This window comes from Lagenorhynchus albirostris, chromosome 1, assembly GCF_949774975.1.
Source record: "Lagenorhynchus albirostris chromosome 1, mLagAlb1.1, whole genome shotgun sequence".
NCBI classification, from domain to species: Eukaryota; Metazoa; Chordata; class Mammalia; order Artiodactyla; family Delphinidae; genus Lagenorhynchus; species Lagenorhynchus albirostris.
In genome coordinates, this window is record NC_083095.1 from 15,103,424 (window position 1) to 15,122,297 (window position 18,874).

General features: G+C 39.8%; 1 protein-coding gene across 4 annotated transcripts in view; it reads left to right on the plus strand.

The window, feature by feature from the left end:
* The first annotated feature begins 226 nt into the window (after positions 1 to 226).
* Positions 227 to 18,874, plus strand: part of EML5 (EMAP like 5) — a 164,196-nt gene continuing 145,548 nt past the window's right edge. For all 4 annotated transcript variants that reach the window (XM_060122842.1, XM_060122761.1, XM_060122683.1 and 1 more), the window contains exon 1: positions 227 to 423. In XM_060122842.1, the coding sequence (XP_059978825.1) occupies positions 227 to 423 (197 nt within the window). The remainder of the gene's footprint in view (positions 424 to 18,874) is intronic.

Here is an 18,874-nt window from a genome sequence, read left to right on the forward strand (position 1 = left end):
CTCTTGACGGCCGGCGGCGCCCGCGGCCCTCAGCATGTTCCGCGAGGCTAGGGTTTTCCTCCCGCCCGTGGGCTGAGGCGGCGCCGGCGGCGGCAGGAGAAGCGACATGCACCTGCCAGGCGCGGCTTAGAGGACGCGGCAGGGCTTGTTTCGCCCGGACGCCGCCGCCTCCCGTCTCCCGCCGCCGCCGCGGGCCCGAGCGGAACGGCGGGGTGGGCGCCCCGACATGGCGGCCCGGAGCGCCCCGAGCTGCCACCTGCGGCTCGAGTGGGTGTACGGCTACCGGGGCCACCAGTGCCGCAACAACCTCTACTACACGGCGGCCAAGGAGATCGTGTACTTCGTGGCGGGCGTCGGCGTGGTGTACAGCCCGCGGGAGCACCGGCAGAAGTTCTACCGGGGCCACAGCGACGACATCATCAGGTACGGAGGGGCGGGGGCGGCCGCCGTCCCCTTGAGACCCGCGCGCCGAGTTTGCACTTGCCGGTCCTTCTGGGTGCCCGTGACCCGCTCCTTCAGGGCGCATCGCCCGGGAGAGAAACCCACAGCCATCTGGTCCCGAATCCGCCCTGTTAACACCGGAGAAATGCCTTTCCCCATCTTCGCGTTCTAGATGCCTTTCCCCATCTTCGCGTTCTAGAGTCTCTCCCCCTCGGTCGGTGCGGTGACACCAAGTCCGCTTATCCACTGGGCGCTCGGTTTTCTGGCTGTGTACCCTTCTTCTTCCATCAAATTTGTGAAATGTACGAAAGGTTATTTTGGTAGCATTTTACTCCTTTAAATCCCTTCGTTGATTTCTTATTCAACGAATTCTTAAAGCGCCCGAGGGAAGTCCTTTACCTAGTAGAGGACTGATAAAAGTCCCCTAAGCTCTAGGCTGGTCCTGGGGAGCGCGCCCAGGATGGCATCCTGGAGGGCTCTCATCTCTTGGCCATAATGATTAGTTGAGGTTTCACTCCCTGCTGTTATCAGCAGATAGAAAAGAAACCCTGGCAACCTTCAGACAATTCATTGGACTTTAAAATGTGCACACCTATAGGCAGTTTGGGGATAGGTTTGATCCGAGGAAGGTGCTAAAAATAATTCTGATTTCCAATTCTGTTTCCTTTTCAATAAAGCAATGCTAAATAAATATACTTTTGTATTTTTAACTTAAATCACAGTTTTGTCTTCATTTTAATTCTTTTGTGGGCGGCATCTTAAAGTTGGTCCCAGTGCTTGTTTACATTTCTTTAGTGAGCGGTGTATTTGAAATGTAATTTTCAATCAGTGTCTCAGCAGAACTTTTGTGGCAAATAAAGTTAAAAGCTGCAGAAATTATTCTTGTCCATTGATTATTGTCTCAAGCACAGTATATTTGTCGTTGATGATGGAGAATGTGTTTTAAAACATTTTGAGACTATGTGTGTGTTTGTGTGTGTGTGGGCGCGCACTTGCGCTTGCTTCTTCTGGGTTTTTTAAAAGAGATTCTATGATTGGATTTGGTTACTCAGTTTTATCCCCATGTCTGTTTTCCACAGGATTTAAATTGTGCATTTCAAATCCAGTATCATGGTTTGATGTCTTGTAGGCAAAAAACTCTGGCACTTAAATTCTGTAAATAAAGAAGATCTTCTATTTTGCAAGTCTGTACGTTTATGCTCTGTAAGAGGGAAAAGGAGGCCTAGGACAAACAATAGGTAGGGCAAGATGGAGTAAAGATAAGGAGACCAGAAGCTGAGATTGTGGAGTAGGAAATGAGATAGTGTTTTGTGTTCGGTTTGTTGTTATTCACCCCAAGAGTAGAATTTACCCCAGTTCTTTGTCTTTTTCCCTGATCCTTTCCCGTTTCTCTCTTCTTTTCCATGTGTTAGTTCTCTGACAGTTCAGGGGATAGTAGCCTTATATAGTTGAAGAAGCCTTGACTGAAGCCCTCCTCCAGATAGTCAGTCTCTTAGGTTCGATTCAGTAGGTGGGGTAGGTAGGTGTGAAGGATTTTGAGGTGCACTTCTGTTGTTTTTACTACTTGGTAGTTGAGAGCAATATGGTATGAAGATCTTCTGAAACTAGATATGATTTATTTGATGGGGTAAATGATGTTTTGTTTATTCTTCCAGCAGTAATTTGAAGCTATATTATGTCACACCGCTTGAATTTTTATAATTGTGTTTCAGTAAATTGTAAGGAGGTGATGCTTTGCCTTCCTTTGGTATATAATATATACCTAGTTGCACAACCATATATGTAGTATCTCAACGTGTTTCAAAAGTGAGATTACTCTAATTTTTGTCATAATTGGATACTTGCTTATGATTTTATGCAAAGGATTCACCCTTAAAATAATTTATAACAATAAAAAGTTTTCTTGAAAATTTCAATGGGGTAGTAAAATCTGAATATATAGCATCCTGAAATTGTGGCACAAATTTAGTACAGTACTAAGACTATAACTTAGAAATCACTCAAACTGTTTTGGAAATTTTGTTTCATACAATAATGGTAGAGATCATTCTTCTTTATGAAATAGATCAGGAAAATGTTCAAAGCTTTCAAATTTGTTTCAGTTCAGTGTTTGAAATACAAATATAGTTACTACTCCAGTAATTTTTCAATTCTGTCACAGCAGAAAATGTAATATTCATAAATGTGATGGCATGGTGGAAAACTGTTGCTGTAACGTTAGCCTTATTAGTAAAAAGTATAGTTTTTATCATCTGTTTTGTTTTCATACTTGCTTGAAACTTAGGTAAAACATATTAATTGAATATAACTTAGTCTGAAGCTGACTATACCAGAATGAGCAAGTCGTTGTCTTTAGGTTTTGAAAGTGTAGGTGCCATATTGGTTGTAGACTAAATAATGATCAGTTGCTTACCAGTTCTATCATCTTACTACATCTGGCATTGCCAATGGTGGTGCCACATGACTTTATCATTTTGTCTGTGTTGCATGTAGTTGTCTTACTTCTTTTTATTAGGTATGTATATATATAGTAATTTGTCCTTTAGTTATATTTATTTCAGTATTACTGACTTATGTAGAAATTAGTTTCACTGTCAGAAATAACACAGGAATTTTAGAGTCACTTTTTCTTTCTTAATGGTTTTTTTTCCTGTGTCCCAAGTTATATTGATAAAATTCTCTAGTTATTAAGTGTTTATTACAGGCTTAAGACTAAGTTATAAAATAGACTACTAGTAGTTTTAATATACGATGAACATCTGTAGCTTGGTCTATATTTTGAAACTTTTGCCAGCTGTCTTCCCAAAGGATACAATAGCTTTTAAAATTAATTTTTCTAGATACTACCCATCAACACATTTTTGACAAGTTTGTGCTTGAAGTAGTGAATGTTATTGATAGTTTTCAAGTCATATATCACCAGTGAAGACCATTGATGGAATGTAGTTAGCTTGGTGCATTTTGTTACTACTTTTTTTTCCTTTAGACAAAATGAAAGGTGTAGTAGCTCTTCAATTGTGGTAGGTGGTGTTTTGAAGAAAGAAAACTGATCAAGCTTCATCATGATCTAGTAAAAGTGGTTTTTAACAGCTCTGTATTTAGAGTATGGAAATTTCATTTATTCAACACAAATCAAAATTGTCTTGAAAAAGCGTTTCAGAATGTATGATGTCTCCATGGTGGATCAGCACTTTTTGTGTTTATGGGTTGAGGGTAGCAACTTTTTAAGGTCTGGCAGGAATTGCTGCAAACCTACTTGTTGTCTACTTAATGTTTCCAGATATATGGTCAATATTTCCCAAACTTGACTGATCAACAGAATCAGGAGCTTTTTGCCAGTTTAAGGAGCTTTTTGCCAGTTTCTAGCCTTTTCATCAAATGTGCTAAGCTAGAATCCTCTAGAGCTGGATCCCAGAAATTTGTTTTTCAAACAGTGCCCCAGATGATTCTGTTTAGGAAACATGTTGCCAATCTGTATCGCAAAACATGCACGCATAGAATTCTTAAATAAGCAGTTTGAGAAATGGGTAGAAACCCTGCCCTCAAACCTGATACCAGAATTTTCTTAAGCATTGTGTAATATCTAGAAGCAATACTTCAGAAAGTATTAGATTACATACAGATTTAGTAAAATGTCCCTGTGTTTAAGTAACTAGAATTGGTGACCTGAACTTTCACAGACTATTTAATAATTCTGTTCTGTAAGATTTCACTTTATGTACTTGGATATCAAAATATTTATGGTTGTTTTTCAAATACTGCACAGTTTAAGATATAAAATTAAGATGTTTTCAGTCAAAGGTTTGAATTATCCAGAATAATAGTTCAAATTGTCATAAATGTACATTAAATGTATCTTTATTATTTACTTGGGGAAAAGACAAATTTTACATTTGTGTTATAATAACTTTTCCTTTATTATTTTATAGTGTCTAATATATAGATAACTAGTAAAATATATTTGGATATAAATTAAGGAAAACATGGTAAATAAATTCTTTGAAGGTATTAAGAAGTAATAGTTTCTTAGAAACTATTAAGAAATAAGAATAGTTTCTTAGAAACTTAACTTACTGTTCTTTCAAGGTCTTTTCACTCATCAAAGAAATATTTATTGAACATCTTTGTGGAAGGATCCCAGCTTTAACGTATTAGGAGTTTAAGACACTATCAGTCAAGTAAAGAATCACTTAGAATACTATGTGTACTGTGGATAGTGGTATGTACATGGGCGCATAACAGTTACAGTGATGTTACCTAGTGAATAGAATACGTAAGCTGTCTGGATCTTTAAGGAAAACAGAGAAGTCGTCATCAGAAGAAATGAGTGAAGGCATAGCATTTTGAGATGAGGTAACATCATATGCAATCGTCTTATGTGAAGAGAAAATATCTGAAAAAGTTGTTTGTACTCACTATCTTCAGTTCTTTTTCTCCCATTCAGTCTTAGCTCTGTTCTATTTCACCCTAGCAACTCTTGTCAAGGTCACCAGTGACCTCCACAGTGCTATATCCAGTGGTCAATTCTCTGTTCTAATTTTATTTGATTTATCATCATTTGCCACAATTGGTTATACCCACCTTCTTAAGACACTTTCTTTTTTTTTAAAGATTTTTTTTAATGTGGACCATTTAAAAAATCTATATTGAATTTGTTACAATATCGCTTCTGTTTTATGTTCTGGTTTTTTGGCCCCGAGGCATGTGGGATCTTAGCTCCCTGACCAGGCATCGAACCTGCACCCCCTGCATTGGAAAGCGAAAACTTAACCACTGAACTGCCAGGGAAGTCCCTTAAGACACTTTCTTAATTGGTGTCTGGGACACATCTTAGTGTAAAAATAGGTATTTCTTGCTTTACTTATTCTTTCAGCAAATATTTATTGAGCACCCATTAGTATTTACCAGGGACTATTTTTAGCACTAGAGTTATAGTGGTGAACCAAGCAGGTGAAATTCCCAGCCCTCATGGAACCTGTATCTACTGGGGGGAGATAATAAACAAGGTAAATTTCATATTTATATACATAATAAATATGTATATAGTGTGTACATATTATCTATTATTTTTGTATATATAGTGTGTATATCTATCTATATCTATATAGTATGTAAGGGCTAAGAAAAAAACAGGAAAGTGAGATAGAGACTACTGGGAAGAGTTTAGATAGGTGTTTGGATAGGGTAGCCAGGAACGCCTCACTGTAAAGTATACATTTAACACTTGAGTAGAGACTTGGAGGTGAGGGAATGTGCTGTGTGGCTATGAGGGAAGGACATTTCAGTCAAAGGGACTATCAAGTTCAAAAGCCCTGAAATGGAATGCCTCATGTGCTTGAGGAACAATGTGAAAGCGTGGCTGGAGTGCAGTGAATTCACGTGAAAGTAATAAAGAAATGAGGTCTGATGAAGTAATGGTGGTGGGAACAGATTGTGTACAACCTTACAGGCTTTTGAGAGGATTTTAGCTTTCCCATCTGAGGGAGATTAGAAGCCATTGGAGCAATTTAATCAAATTAGTGACATAATTTGAGTTAATGGTTTAACAAGGTCACTCTGGCTCCTATTTTGATGACAGACTGAGGGAGAGGGACAGGATGGAAGCAGAGAGACCACTTAGGGGACTGTTCTAAGACATATTGGTGGCTTGGACCAGAGTGGTTACAGTGGAAGCAGTGAGAAAGGATTAGATATATTTTGAAGATAGAGGCAACATGATTTACTGATGGACCAGGTATAAATTGTGACAGAAAAGAAAGATCAATGGTGATTGCAGTTTTTGGCCAGAACACCTGAAAGAATAGAGTTGCCAATTACTGAATTAGCAAAGACTGGCAGGAGCAAATTTTCTGTTTTGGGAGAAAGGGAAGATCATGAGCTCTTTTAGAAGTGTTCTGTTTTAGATGCTAATAGACAACCAAGTGGGGTTGTACATTAGGCAGTTGAACATGCATGTCTATAATCCAGGGAAGCATTCTGGGCTTTGAGTGTTATCAGCATCTAGATAGTATTTAAAGCCATGAGCCTGGATGAGACTACTGAAGGAGTGAGTATGGATAAAGAATCTGAAAAATGGATTATGGCAGCCCTCCAACATTTAAATATAGGGGAGGTGAAAAAGAACTGACAAAAAAGTGGCTAGAGAGGCAGGAGGAAGACCAAGAGAGTGTGGGGTCATGGAAGTCAAGTAAAAAGAGTTTTTCAGGGAGAAGGAAGTGATCAGCTGTATCAAGTAAGGTGAGTAGAGCTTCACATTAGTGGAGATGTTGGCTGTTTTGCAATAATTACATTGTAATCACGAGGCTGTCCAGGAGACTGTGTATGTTCAGGTGATCAGGGAACAAAGAAAGAAGTCATCAAAATGAGTCATGTCATTATTAATATGCAAAACTGGCCTCCTTGAAGATTTGCTCCAGCAGCTTCTAGTTTGCTTGGTTATTTAAAAAATGGCAGCTCTAGATCCCTGCTGTTCAAAGATGTGGTCCTTAGACCAGCAAGAAATGCAGGTCTCAAACCCTACCCCAGGCCTACTGGATTAGACTCTGAATTTTAACAACGTTCTCAGGTAATGTTTTGGGTTTAAAATATTAAAGTTGTGGGGTTTAATATCAAAGTTTGAAAAGCACACTCTCGATCAGTGGTTTTCAGTGTGGTCCTTTAACCAGCAGCATTAGCCAGTGCATTTAACTAGTGCATTAGCACTTAACTAGGTGTTAGAAATGCAGATTCTTGAGCTTCACCCCAGACCAAATCAGAAAATCTAGATGGGGGCCCAGCAATCTACTTTAATCACCTACATGTGATATTGATGTATTCTAAAGTTTGAGAACCATTGCTCTAGATTCTTGATTTTCAAACCTGGCTGCATATTAGAATCACTTGGAGAGTTAAAGCAAACATAATAAAACCACCAACGGCTGAGTCTCATCCCTAGAAACTTCAATTTAATTTATTTAGGGTGGGTCTCAGGTATAGTTTCTTTGTTGCTGTTTGCTTCTGTTTTTAAGCTTCCTAGATGATTCCAATAAGCAGCCAGGGCGGAAAACCAGTGCTCTAGATATAGAAGTAATCCATGGTAGTGGGCTGGGAAGTCAAACTCAAAAAACTCAGGGCCTACCCAAATTTATTCATTTACTATTATACATTATATCACAATATTGATCATTTACCAAGTATTGAGACCCCTTTAAAAATTTGGGCCTATTACCTAAGGTCCATTTGGAGATTTTTTATCAAAAAAAGCAACCCTTTGTATTGTTTTCCATTAATGGATCTGCCGTGTCATCAGTGGCTGAAAACATGAAAAGACAGATACTTTGCATCATCAGTCCGGAAAAATGCTTACTCACTGGGGACCTGGAAGGTTCACTTAATGGGCAAAATTATGTGCATCCTGGATGGTACCAACTGAGGTGTAACTCCATGCCCCAGGTGTTGATTTCAGCAGACTCCTAGATCAGTTGTAGTGGGTTTGGGCCAATGATTTGGACCATGGAAAGCCCAAGATTGTCCATTAATAAATTTCCATTTTGGAGCCAGGATCTGCAGTCAGAAATAGACCAAATATCCAATATGTTAATATTTGAAGAAGCATCTAAACGCCCCTCAGAAGGACAGATCATCCCCCCTCTATGAAATTCTAAAGTGGGCATATTCACAAGGACAGTTGAAATAGCACCCTAGATTCATGTCCAATGAGGGCAAGGTAGCTGAGACTGCATGTTGCCACTGACAGCTGACTGGCTTCTCTTTAGGCCAGCAAGTGTCCTCCAAGTGTCTTCAGTATGAATCAATATTCTGAAACAGTATAAGAACTGGCAAGGGGTTACACCTAGCCAGTGTAAACAAGCTGCCTTGGCTGCAGTGGTATCTATTCTAATTATAAGGTGGCACATGGTATCACCATATTGGCCAAAGACAGCAAGAACTTGTATGAAAGGCTTAATAGATCCTGGATTTCCTGTCTACAATATCACCCTCTGTGTATTGGATTATTAAAAGATCAAGGGAAATATAGTGCCCACCTTACAACACTGGCGTGCATATCCATCTGTATTAGTAAGCATGGCAGAAAAATACTAAAAAATTCTTGGAATGAGGGGATAGGCAATGGGACTGAAGATGGACATTGGACCCTGGATCTAGCGGTTTTTGAGGCCACAGGCAGGCTCAATTCATCATAACACCACTAAATTCTAAAAAAAATTTTGTTTGGGGATGGGTGGCTCATAATGCTGGATTGGCTAATAAGAGGTTGTGATTGTAGGAGGTGTTAACTCATTTCACTCTAAAAGTTACCTTGTTCTTAACAGTCAGGGAGAGATACCTGATTTTAGTTTAATACAGGGGCTGGGGATATAGAAACAAAGCAAAGAGGTTGGATGTGAGGTCAGAATTCTGGATTGTATCGTTGCCAAGGTATAGATGGGTGTTCAACCTCTCAATGGAGCCCAAGAAAGGGAGAGGTCATAGTCATGGGTGCTGGAAACATGGAATGTGTGGCAGAACAGGAGCACCTAATTGAACTTAAAGGCCCAGAAATAAATTTTTGTTAAGAGAAGTGTATATAACCTGTTCCTCAAATCAGTTAGAAGAACTGAGATGCACGGTTGCCATAGGTCTCTTTGTTGAGGAAATCCTGCTGCTCTTTCTGTTCCTGGGAATCACGTACCTATCTCACCTCCCAACCAAAGAGGACATTCATTCCTTATCTTTTTTTCATTACTATGAGATTACTTTCTTTCCTGGTCAGGAATACAGTACTAGACACTACTGCCTCTGGTGTGGAAGCTCACATTACATATTCATTTCAGTCTATGGAGAGTAATGACAATTGCCACAGGCAGTTACTCCTAAGAATTTTGCAATTTTTACTCAGTATGATGTTGCTTGTGATAATATTAAATTAGCCACAAGATGATGGTGTAACCAGGTCTAACCACCTCAGTGTCCATATTTTTACAGATATTAAGGTTGATCAGGAAGCAGGGTATAATTCCCAATTAGGAGTGGAAAGTGGAAGGCTATTTTAAGTCTTAGAACATAGTTGACAACTAATTACAGAGTCCACAGACTGGTCATCATTACCTGGTTGCAGTGTGACTTTTCTAATTATTAGTTAACCCGTGGTCAATGTATATAACACACAAAGCACCAAAGAGGGTGGCACTACTGACATGGTAAGAAGTTTTACCGGAGTCTGGATGTTAGATTTAGATTGCAAGTTGACATGCACCTGCAAAAGACAATTTTTGCAGCATACAAAGAGACCATGTAGGATTCTGAAATTGACATAATAGGGAATATGAGAGGTTTGGTAGGTCCCCTCTTAGAGGGTGGTTATTATATTTTAAAAATTATTGATACATATTTATAATAGAAAATAGAAAAATATAGAAAAAGGAGAAAAAATTTACCCACAGTCTTGTAACCTAGAGATATTACTATTGTGTTTTAGATTATTTTTTTTGAAGTCTTTATGATACATGTATCATAAGACTTTAAGACTTTATTTTTTTAGAGCAGTTTTAGGTTTACAGCAAAAGTGAGAGGAAGGTACAGATTTCCTATATTCTGCTGCCCCCACACATGCATTGCCTCCCCATTATCAACATCATTCACCAGAATGGTACATTTTATCCAAAGATGAACCTATATTGACACATCATAATCACTCAAAGTTTATAGTTTACCTTAGGGTTCACTCTTGGTGTTGTACATTCTATGGGATTGAACAAATGTTTAATGACATATATCCATCATTATCATATCATACAGAGTATTTTCACTGCCCTAAAAATCCTCTGCTCTGCCTGTTCACATACTGCCCCTCCCTGCAACAACTGATTTTTTTTTCCTTTTTTTAAATTGGAGTTTAATTGCTTTACAATGTTGTATTAGTTTCTGCTCTACAGTGAAGTGAAGCAGCTATATGTATACATATATCCCCTGCCTCTTGGACCTCCTTCCCACCCCCGCATTCCACCTATCTAGGTCATCACAGAGCACCGAGCAGAGCTTCCTGTGCTTTATAGCAGGTTCCCACTAGCTATCTATCTTATGCATGGTAGTGTATGTAATTACTGACTCTGTAGTTTTGCCTCTTCCAGAATGTCATATGGTTGGAGTCATATAGTATGTAGCCTTTTCAGATGGCCTTCTCTCACTTAGTAATATGTATTTATGGTTCCTCCATGCCTTTTCTTGGCTTGATAGCTCATTTCTTTAGTGCTGAATGATATTGTATTGTCTGGATTGACAATTGTCTTTGACATTGTCTTTCACAGAGCAGAAGTTTTTTATTTTAATGAAGTCCAGCTTATCAGTTATTTCCTTCATGGATCCTGTGTTTGATGTTATAACTAAAAAGGCATCGCCAAAACCAAGGTCATGTAGGTTTTCTCCTGTGTTTTCCAGGAATTTTACAGTTTAACATTTAGGTCTCTGATTCATTTTGAGTTAATTTTTGTGAAAGGTATAAGGTCTCTGTCTAGATTCATTTTTTACATGTAGATGTCCAGTTGTTCCAGCACTGTTTGTTGAAGGAGACTATCTTTGCTCCATTGTATTGCCTTTGCTCCTTTGTCAAAGATCAGCTGATTATATTTATAGGGGTCTATTTCTGGGCTCTGTATTCCGTTCCATTGATATATTTTGTCTACTCTTTTGCAAATACCATATTGTCTTTTTTTCCTTCTAATTTTATTAAGTTTTATTTATCTTGTAAGTGGAAGTTTGTGTCTTTTGATCACCTTCATCCAATTCCCCCCCACTCCCCCCCGCCTCTGGTAACCAGAAATTTGGTCTCTTTTTCTATGAGTTTGTTTTTGAAGTATAATTGACCTGCAATACTATGTTAGTTTCTATTACACAGCATAGTGATTTGATATTTCTATACATTTCAAAATGATCACCATGATAAGTCTAGTTAATATGTGTCACCACACAAAGATACTACATAGTTATTGACTATATTCCCCACACTGTACATAGCATTCTGTGCATGTGTGTGTGTGCACGCATGTGTATGTATGATTACTTGAAGTTACTGATCTCTTAAGTTCAAACTCATTTTAACAACCCTGCATTTTTACCCTCCCCCCGCATGTTTACTGTTTTTGACATCATATTTTACATCTTTTGTTTTATATCTTTTGTGTATCCCTTAACTACTTATTGCAGATATAGATGATTTTATGACTTCTGTCTTTTAATCTTCTTACTATGGCTGATTTACTACCTTTACTGTATATTTGTCTTTACCAGTGAGATTTTTTCCTTTCACAATTTTCATCTTTCTAGTTGTAGCCTTTTCTTTTTCACTTAGAGTTGTCCCTTTAACATTTCTTGTAAAGCTGGTTTAGTGGTGCTGAACTCTTTTAGCTTTTGCTTGTCCATAAAACTTTTGGTCTCTCCATAAAATCTGAACACAAGCTTTACCAGGTCGAGTATACTTGGTTGTAGACTTATCCCTTTCATCACTTTAAATATATCATGCCACTCCCTCCTGGCCTACAGAGTTTCTGCTGAAAGGTCAGCTGATAGCCTTATGGGAGTTCCCTTGTACATAAATTGCTACTTTTCCCATGCTTCTTTTAACATTCTCTATCTTTAATTTTTATGTCTTGGTGTGGTCCTCTTTGGATTGATTCTCTGTGGGACTCTCTGTGCTTCCTGGACCTGGATGTCTGTTTCCTTCTCCAGGTTAGGGAAGTTTTCAGTATTATATCTTCAGATATGTTCCCTGCCACTTTCTCTCTTTCTTCTCCTTCTGGGACCCCTGTAATTCAAATGTTAGTATGCTTGATGTCTCAGAGGTCTCTTAAGCTGTCCTCATTTCTTTTTATTCTTTCTTCTGTTCAGCTTAAGTGATTTCCACTACTTTGTCTGCCAGCTCACAGATCCATTCCACTGTATCATTTAATCTGTTGATTCCTTCTAGTGTATTTTTCCATTTCAGTTATTGTATTCTTCAGCTCTGCTTGGTTTTTCTTTATATTTTTAAACTCTTTGTTAGAAACTTTTAACTTCTCACTCTGTTCACCCGTCACTACTTTGAACTCTCTATAAAGTAAATTGCCTATTTCCTGTCACTTAGTTCTTCTGCACCCCAACAGCACAATCCCCCCTGGTCACCAGAGCTGTATGCTCTAGGGGTGCCTGCTGCGTGGGCTGTGTGGGTCCTTGTCTTGTGGCACACTGACTACTATGGGAGTCTGGTAGGTGTGGCTGGCCCACACTCCAGTTAGTTGCCAGGCACTGCCTTGTGTAGAGGATGCTGGCCACTGGTGGGCAGGTCTGGGTCATTAGGCTGCTGACTGTGGCCCAGTGGTCCTGGGGCTAGTGCTAGCCCACTGGTGGTTGGAGCTGGGTTCTGGAGTGGGTATGGTGCTGGGGTCTTCCAGATATAGTGTCGGCCTGCAGGTAGGTGGGGCCAGTTCCAGACATAGCTGGCTGCAGGGTCTGGGGTGTCCCAAAGCTTGTGTTGGCCCACTGGTGAGAGGAGCTAGATCCTGGGACAGCTGGCTGAGGGGTCCAGAGTGTCTTGGAGCTGGTATCAGTCAGCTGGTGGCAGGGCTAGGTCCTGGGGTCTCTGGCTGCAAGGCCTAGGTGTTGCAGAGCTGGTGTCAGCCTGCTACTGGGTGGGGAGGCCCAGGGGATTCCAGGCTAGTGCCTGTTCACGGGTGGGCAGAGCTGGGGGTCCCAGAGTTTGTGTTTCTGCCCACTCGTGGCTGGGGCCGGAGCCCAAGGTATCCTGGGACTGTTGCCTATCCTCCGGTGGGTGAGGCTGGTTCTGGGGCTAGTGCTGCCCACTGGTGTGCATGGCTGGGTCCCGGGCCCTCTGGCAAACAGTGTTGGATCCCAGGGTGACTGTGGCTCAGGGGACCTTAAGGCAGCAAGCCTGCTGGTGGATGGGGCTGTGTCTCTGCTCAGCTAGTTACTTGGCCTGAGGCATTCCAGTATTGGTGCTGAAAGGCTAGTGGATAGGGTTGGGTCCTGACACTAATAAGCTAGAAGGAGGGTTCAGAAGTGGTGTTTGCCAGCACCAGCGTCCATGTAGTAGAACAGCCTCCCCCAGATGACTGCTACCTTTGTCTTGTCCCCAAGATAAGCTCCAGTTGCCTTCTGCCTCTCTGGGAGGCTCTCCAAGATCAGTAGGTCAGTCTGACCCAGGCTTCTTTCAAATTATTGCTTGTGCCCTGGGTCCTCCTGAAGTGTGTGCGATTTTGTGTGTGCCCTTTAAGAGTGGAGTCTCTTCCCACAATCCTCTGGCTCTCCCAAAAGTAAGCCCCACTAGCCTTGAAAGCCAACGTTCTGGGGGCTCATCTTCCCAGTGCAGAAGCCCCTAGGCTGGGGAGCCTGATATGGTGCTCAGACCACTGGCTCCTTGGGCTGAACCTCTACAGTTGTAATTATCCTCCTGTTTGTGGGTCATCCACCTGGGAGTGTGGATCTTGACTCTGCCACATCTCCACCCTTCCTACTCATCTCATTGTGGTTCCTTCATTGTATATTTAGTTGTAGAAGATCTTTTCTGCTAGTATTCCCTTCTTTCTCATCAATAGTTTCTGTGTAAATAGTTGTAATTTTGGTGTGCCATGGGAGGAGGTGAGCTCAGGGTCTTCTGACTCTGCCATCTTGGCCACTCCCCCAGTACCATACTATCTTGATTACTATAGCTTCATAGTAAGTCTTGAAGTTGGGTAGTGTCTGTCTTCCAACTTTGTTTTTCCTCTTCAATATTGTGTTGGCTTTTCTGGGTCTTTTGCCTCTCCATGTCAACTTTAGAATCAGTTTGTTGATATCCATAAAATAACTTGCTGGGATTTTGATTGAGATTGCATTGTTGGTTCACAACCTCACGAGTTCCCTGAGTGAAATTCTGAACTGGCCCCCATTACATAGAGGGCAAGGAGGGACTGAAGAAAGGCAGACCACTCCAGTTTGGAGGGTGGCAGTTTTAATAAACAAGGGAACTTACATACAAGGCATGTCTTGGGCAGCTGCATGACAAGTAGATCTCCGTACCCACCCGCCAGAATCTTAAGCATTTTTCTAGAGACCTTAATGGGGGTTCAGTCATGTATATAGTCCAGATGGTCTCAATAGCACATTACTGCCTCAAGGCTGTGTCCTTGAAGTGGCTCCTTGTATGAGAACAGTGGGCAGAATGGACATCCCATGGAGAGGGTAAGGAGCCTCTGATTGCCTGGGTCCATTTCTCAGGTCAACCAGTGGTCATGTCCTCTCAATGACCTCCTCCAACATGCAGATAAGTTGGGAAGAACTGAGATCTTGGTGGTACTGAGTCTTCCTATCCATGAACATAGAATATCTCTTCATTTATTTGGTTCTTCTTTGACTTCATTCATCAGAGTTTTGTGGTTTTCCTCATATAGGTTTTGTATCTATTTTGTTAGATTTATACCTAAGTATTTCAATTTTTGGTGCTAATGTAATGGTATTGCATTTTTTAAAATTTGTTTATTTTTTATTATTAGTTATCTTAGGATCTTATTAGTTATCTACTTTATACATATTAGTATATATATATCAATCCCAGTCTCACAATTCATCCCACCACCATGACCACCACCACCCCCACCTCCCCCCCTTGGTGTCCATACGTTTGTTCTCTACATCTGTGTCTCTATTTCTGCCTTGTAAACTGGTTCATCTGTACCATTTTTCTAGATTACACACATGCATTAATATACGATATTTGTTTTTCTCTTTCTGACTTACTTCACTCTGTATGAAAGTCTCTAGGTCCATCCACGTATCTACAAATGACCCAATTTTGTTCCTTTTTATGGCTGAGTAATACTCCATTGTATATATGTACCACATCTTCTTTATCCATTCATCTGTTGATGGGCATTTAGGTTGCTTCTATGACCTGACTATTGTAAATAGTGCTGCCGTGAACATTGGGGTGCATGTGTCTTTTTGAATTATGGTTTTCTCTGGGTATATGCCCAGTAGGGGGATTGCTAGGTCATATGGTAATTCTATTTTTAGTTTTTTAAGGAACCTCCATACTGTTCTCCATAGCGGCTGTGTCAATTTACATTCCCACAAACACTGCAAGTGGGTTCCCTTTCCTCCACACCCTCTCCAGCATTTGTTGTTTGTAGATTTTCTGATGATGCCCATTCTAACTGGTGTGAGTTGATAGCTCATTGTAGTTTTGATTTGCATTTCTCCAATAATTAGTGATGTTGAGCAGCTTTTCATGTGCCTCTTGGCCATCTGTATGTCGTCTTTGGAGAGATGTCTATTTAGGTCTTCGGCCCATTTTTTGATTGGGTTGTTTGTTTTTTTTGAAGATTAAGCTGCATGGGCTTCCCTGGTGGCGCGGTGGTTGAGAGTCCACCTGCTGATGCAGGGGACGCGGGTTCGTGCCCCGGTCCGGGGGATCCCACATGCCACGGAGCAGCTGGGCCAGTGGGCCATGGCTGCTGAGCCTGCGCATCCGGAGCCTGTGCTCCGCAACGGGAGAGGACACGGCAGTGAGAGACCCGCGTACTGCAAAAAAAAAAAAAAAAAAGATTAAGCTGCATGAGCTGTTGCTGTATTTTGGAGATTAATCCTTTGTCCGTTGATTCGTTTGCAGATATTTTCTCCCATTCTGAGGGTTGTCTTTTCGTCTTGTTTATGGTTTCCTTTTCTGTGTAAAAGCTTTTAAGTTTCATTAAGTCCCATTTGTTTGTTTGTTTTTATTTCCATTACTCTAGGAGGTGGGTCATAAAAGATCTTGCTGTGATTTATGTCAAAGAGTGTTCTTCCTATGTTTTCCTCGAAGAGTTTTATAGTGTCTGGTCTTACATTTAGGTTTTTAATCCATTTTGAATTTATTTTTGTATATGGTGTTTGGGAGTGTTCTAATTTCATTCTTTTACATGTAGCTGTCCAGTTTTCCCAGCACCGCTTATTGAAGAGACTGTCTTTTCTCCATTGTAACTCCTTGCCTCCTTTGTCATAGATTAGTTGACCATAGGTGCATGGATTTATCTCTGGTTTTCTATCCTGTTTCATTGATCTGTGTTTCTATTTTTGTGCCAGTACCATACTATCTTGATTCCTGTAGCTTTGTAGTATAGCCTGAAATCAGGGAGTCTGATTCCTCAAGCTCTGTTTTTTTCCCTCAAGATTGCTTTTGCTATTCGGGGTCTTTTGTCTCTCCATACAAATTTTAAGATTTTTTTGTTCTAGTTCTGTGAAAAATGCCACTGGTAATTTGATAGGGATTGCATTGAATCCATAGATTGCTTTGGGTAGTATAGTCATTTTAACAATATTGATTCTTCCAATCCAAGAACATGGTATATCTCTCCATCTGTTTGTGTCATCTTTGATTTCTTTCACCAGTGTCTTAATAGTTTCCTTAGTACAGGCCTTTTACCTCCTTAGATAGGTTTATTCCTAGGTATTTTATTCTTTTTGTTACAGTGGTGAATGGGATTGTTTCCTTAATTTCTCTTTCTAATCTTACATTGTTAGTGTATAGGAATGCAAGAGATTTCTGTGCATTAATTTTGTATCCTGCAACTTTACCAGGTTCATTAATTAGCTCTCTAGTAGTTTTCTGGTGGCATCTTTAGGATTCTCTATGTACAGCATCATGTCATCTGCAAACAGTGACAGTTTTACTTCTTCTCCAATTTGGATTCCTTTTATTTCTTTTTCTTCTCTGATTGCCGTGGCTAGGACTTCCAAAACTATGTTGAATAACAGTGGCAGGAGTGGACATCCTTGTCTTGTTCCTGATCTTAGAGGAAATGCTTTCAGTTTTTCACCATTGAGGATGATGTTTGCTGTGAGTTTGTCATATATGGCCTTTATTATGTTGAGGTATGTTCCCTCTGTGCCCATTTTCTGGAGAGTTTTTATCATAAATTGGTGTTGAATTTTGTCAAAAGCTTTTTCTGCATCTATTGAGACGATCATATGGTTTTTATTCTTCAGTTTGTTAATATGGTGTATCACATTGATTGATTTGCATATATTGAAGAGTTCTTGTATACCTGGGATAAATCCCTCTTGATCGTGGTGTATGATCCTTTTTAATGTATTGTTGGATTCTGTTTGCTAGTATTTTGTTGAGGATGTTTGCGTCCATATTCATCAGTGATACTGATCTGTAATTTTCTTTTTTTGTAGTATCTCTGTCTGGTTTTGGTATCAGGCTGATGGTGGCTTCGTAGAATAAGTTTGGGAGTGTTCCTGCCTCTGCAATTTTTTGGAAGAGTTTGAGAAAGATGGGTGTTAGCTCTTCTCTAAATGTTTCATAGAATTCACCTGTAAAGCCATCTGGTCCTGGACTTTTGTTTGTTGGAAGATTTTAAATCACAGTTTCAATTTCAGTGCTTGTGATTGGTCTTTTCATATTTTCTGTTTCTTCCTGGTTCAGCCTTGGTAGGTTTTACCTTTCTAAGAATTTGTCCGTTTCTTCCAGGTTGTCCATTTTATTGGCATAGAGTTGCTTGTAGGAGTCTCTTTGGATGCTCTGTATTTCTGCAGTGTCTGTTGTAACTTCTCCTGTTTCATTTCTAATTTTATTGATTTGAGTTCTCTCCGTCTTGTTCTTGAAGAGTCTGGTTAAAGATTTATCAATTTTATGTTCTCAAAGAACCACCTTTTAGTTTTATTGATCTTTGCTATTGTTTTCTTTGTTTCTGTTTCATTTATTTCTGCTCTGATCTTTATGATTTCTTTCCTTCTATTAACTTTGGGTTTTGTTTGTTCTTCTTTCTCTAGTTCCTTTAGGTGTAAGGTTAGATTGTTTATTTGAGATTTTTCTTGTTTCTTGAGGTAGGGTTGTATTGCTATAAACTTCCCTCTTAGAACTGCTTTTGCTGCATCCCATAGGTTTTGGATCATCATGTTTTCATTGTCATTCGTCTCTAGGTATTTTTTATTTCCTCTTTGATTTCTTCAGTGATCTCTTGGTTATTTAGTAACGTATTGTTTAGCCTTCATGTGTTTGTGGTTTTTATGTTTTATTCCGAGTAATTAATTGCTAATCTCATAGCATTGTGGTCAAAAAGATTCTTGATATGATTTCAGTTTTCTTAAATTTAGTGAGGCTTGATTTGTGACCCAAGATGTGATCTATCCTGGAATGTGTCATGTGTACTTGAGAGGAAAGTGTAATCTGTTTTCGGATGGACTGTCCTATAATTATCAGTTAAATCTATCTAGTTCATTGTGTCCTTTAAAGCTTGTGTTTCCTTATTAAGTTTCTGTCTGGATGATTCTGTCCATTGGTGTAAATGAGGTGTTAAAGTCCCCTACTATTATTGTTTTACTGTTGATTTCCTCTTTTATAGCTGTTAGTATTTGCCTTATGTATTGAGGTGCTCCTATGTTGGGTGCATATATATTTATAATTGTTATATCTTCTTCTTGGATTGATCCCTTGATCATTATG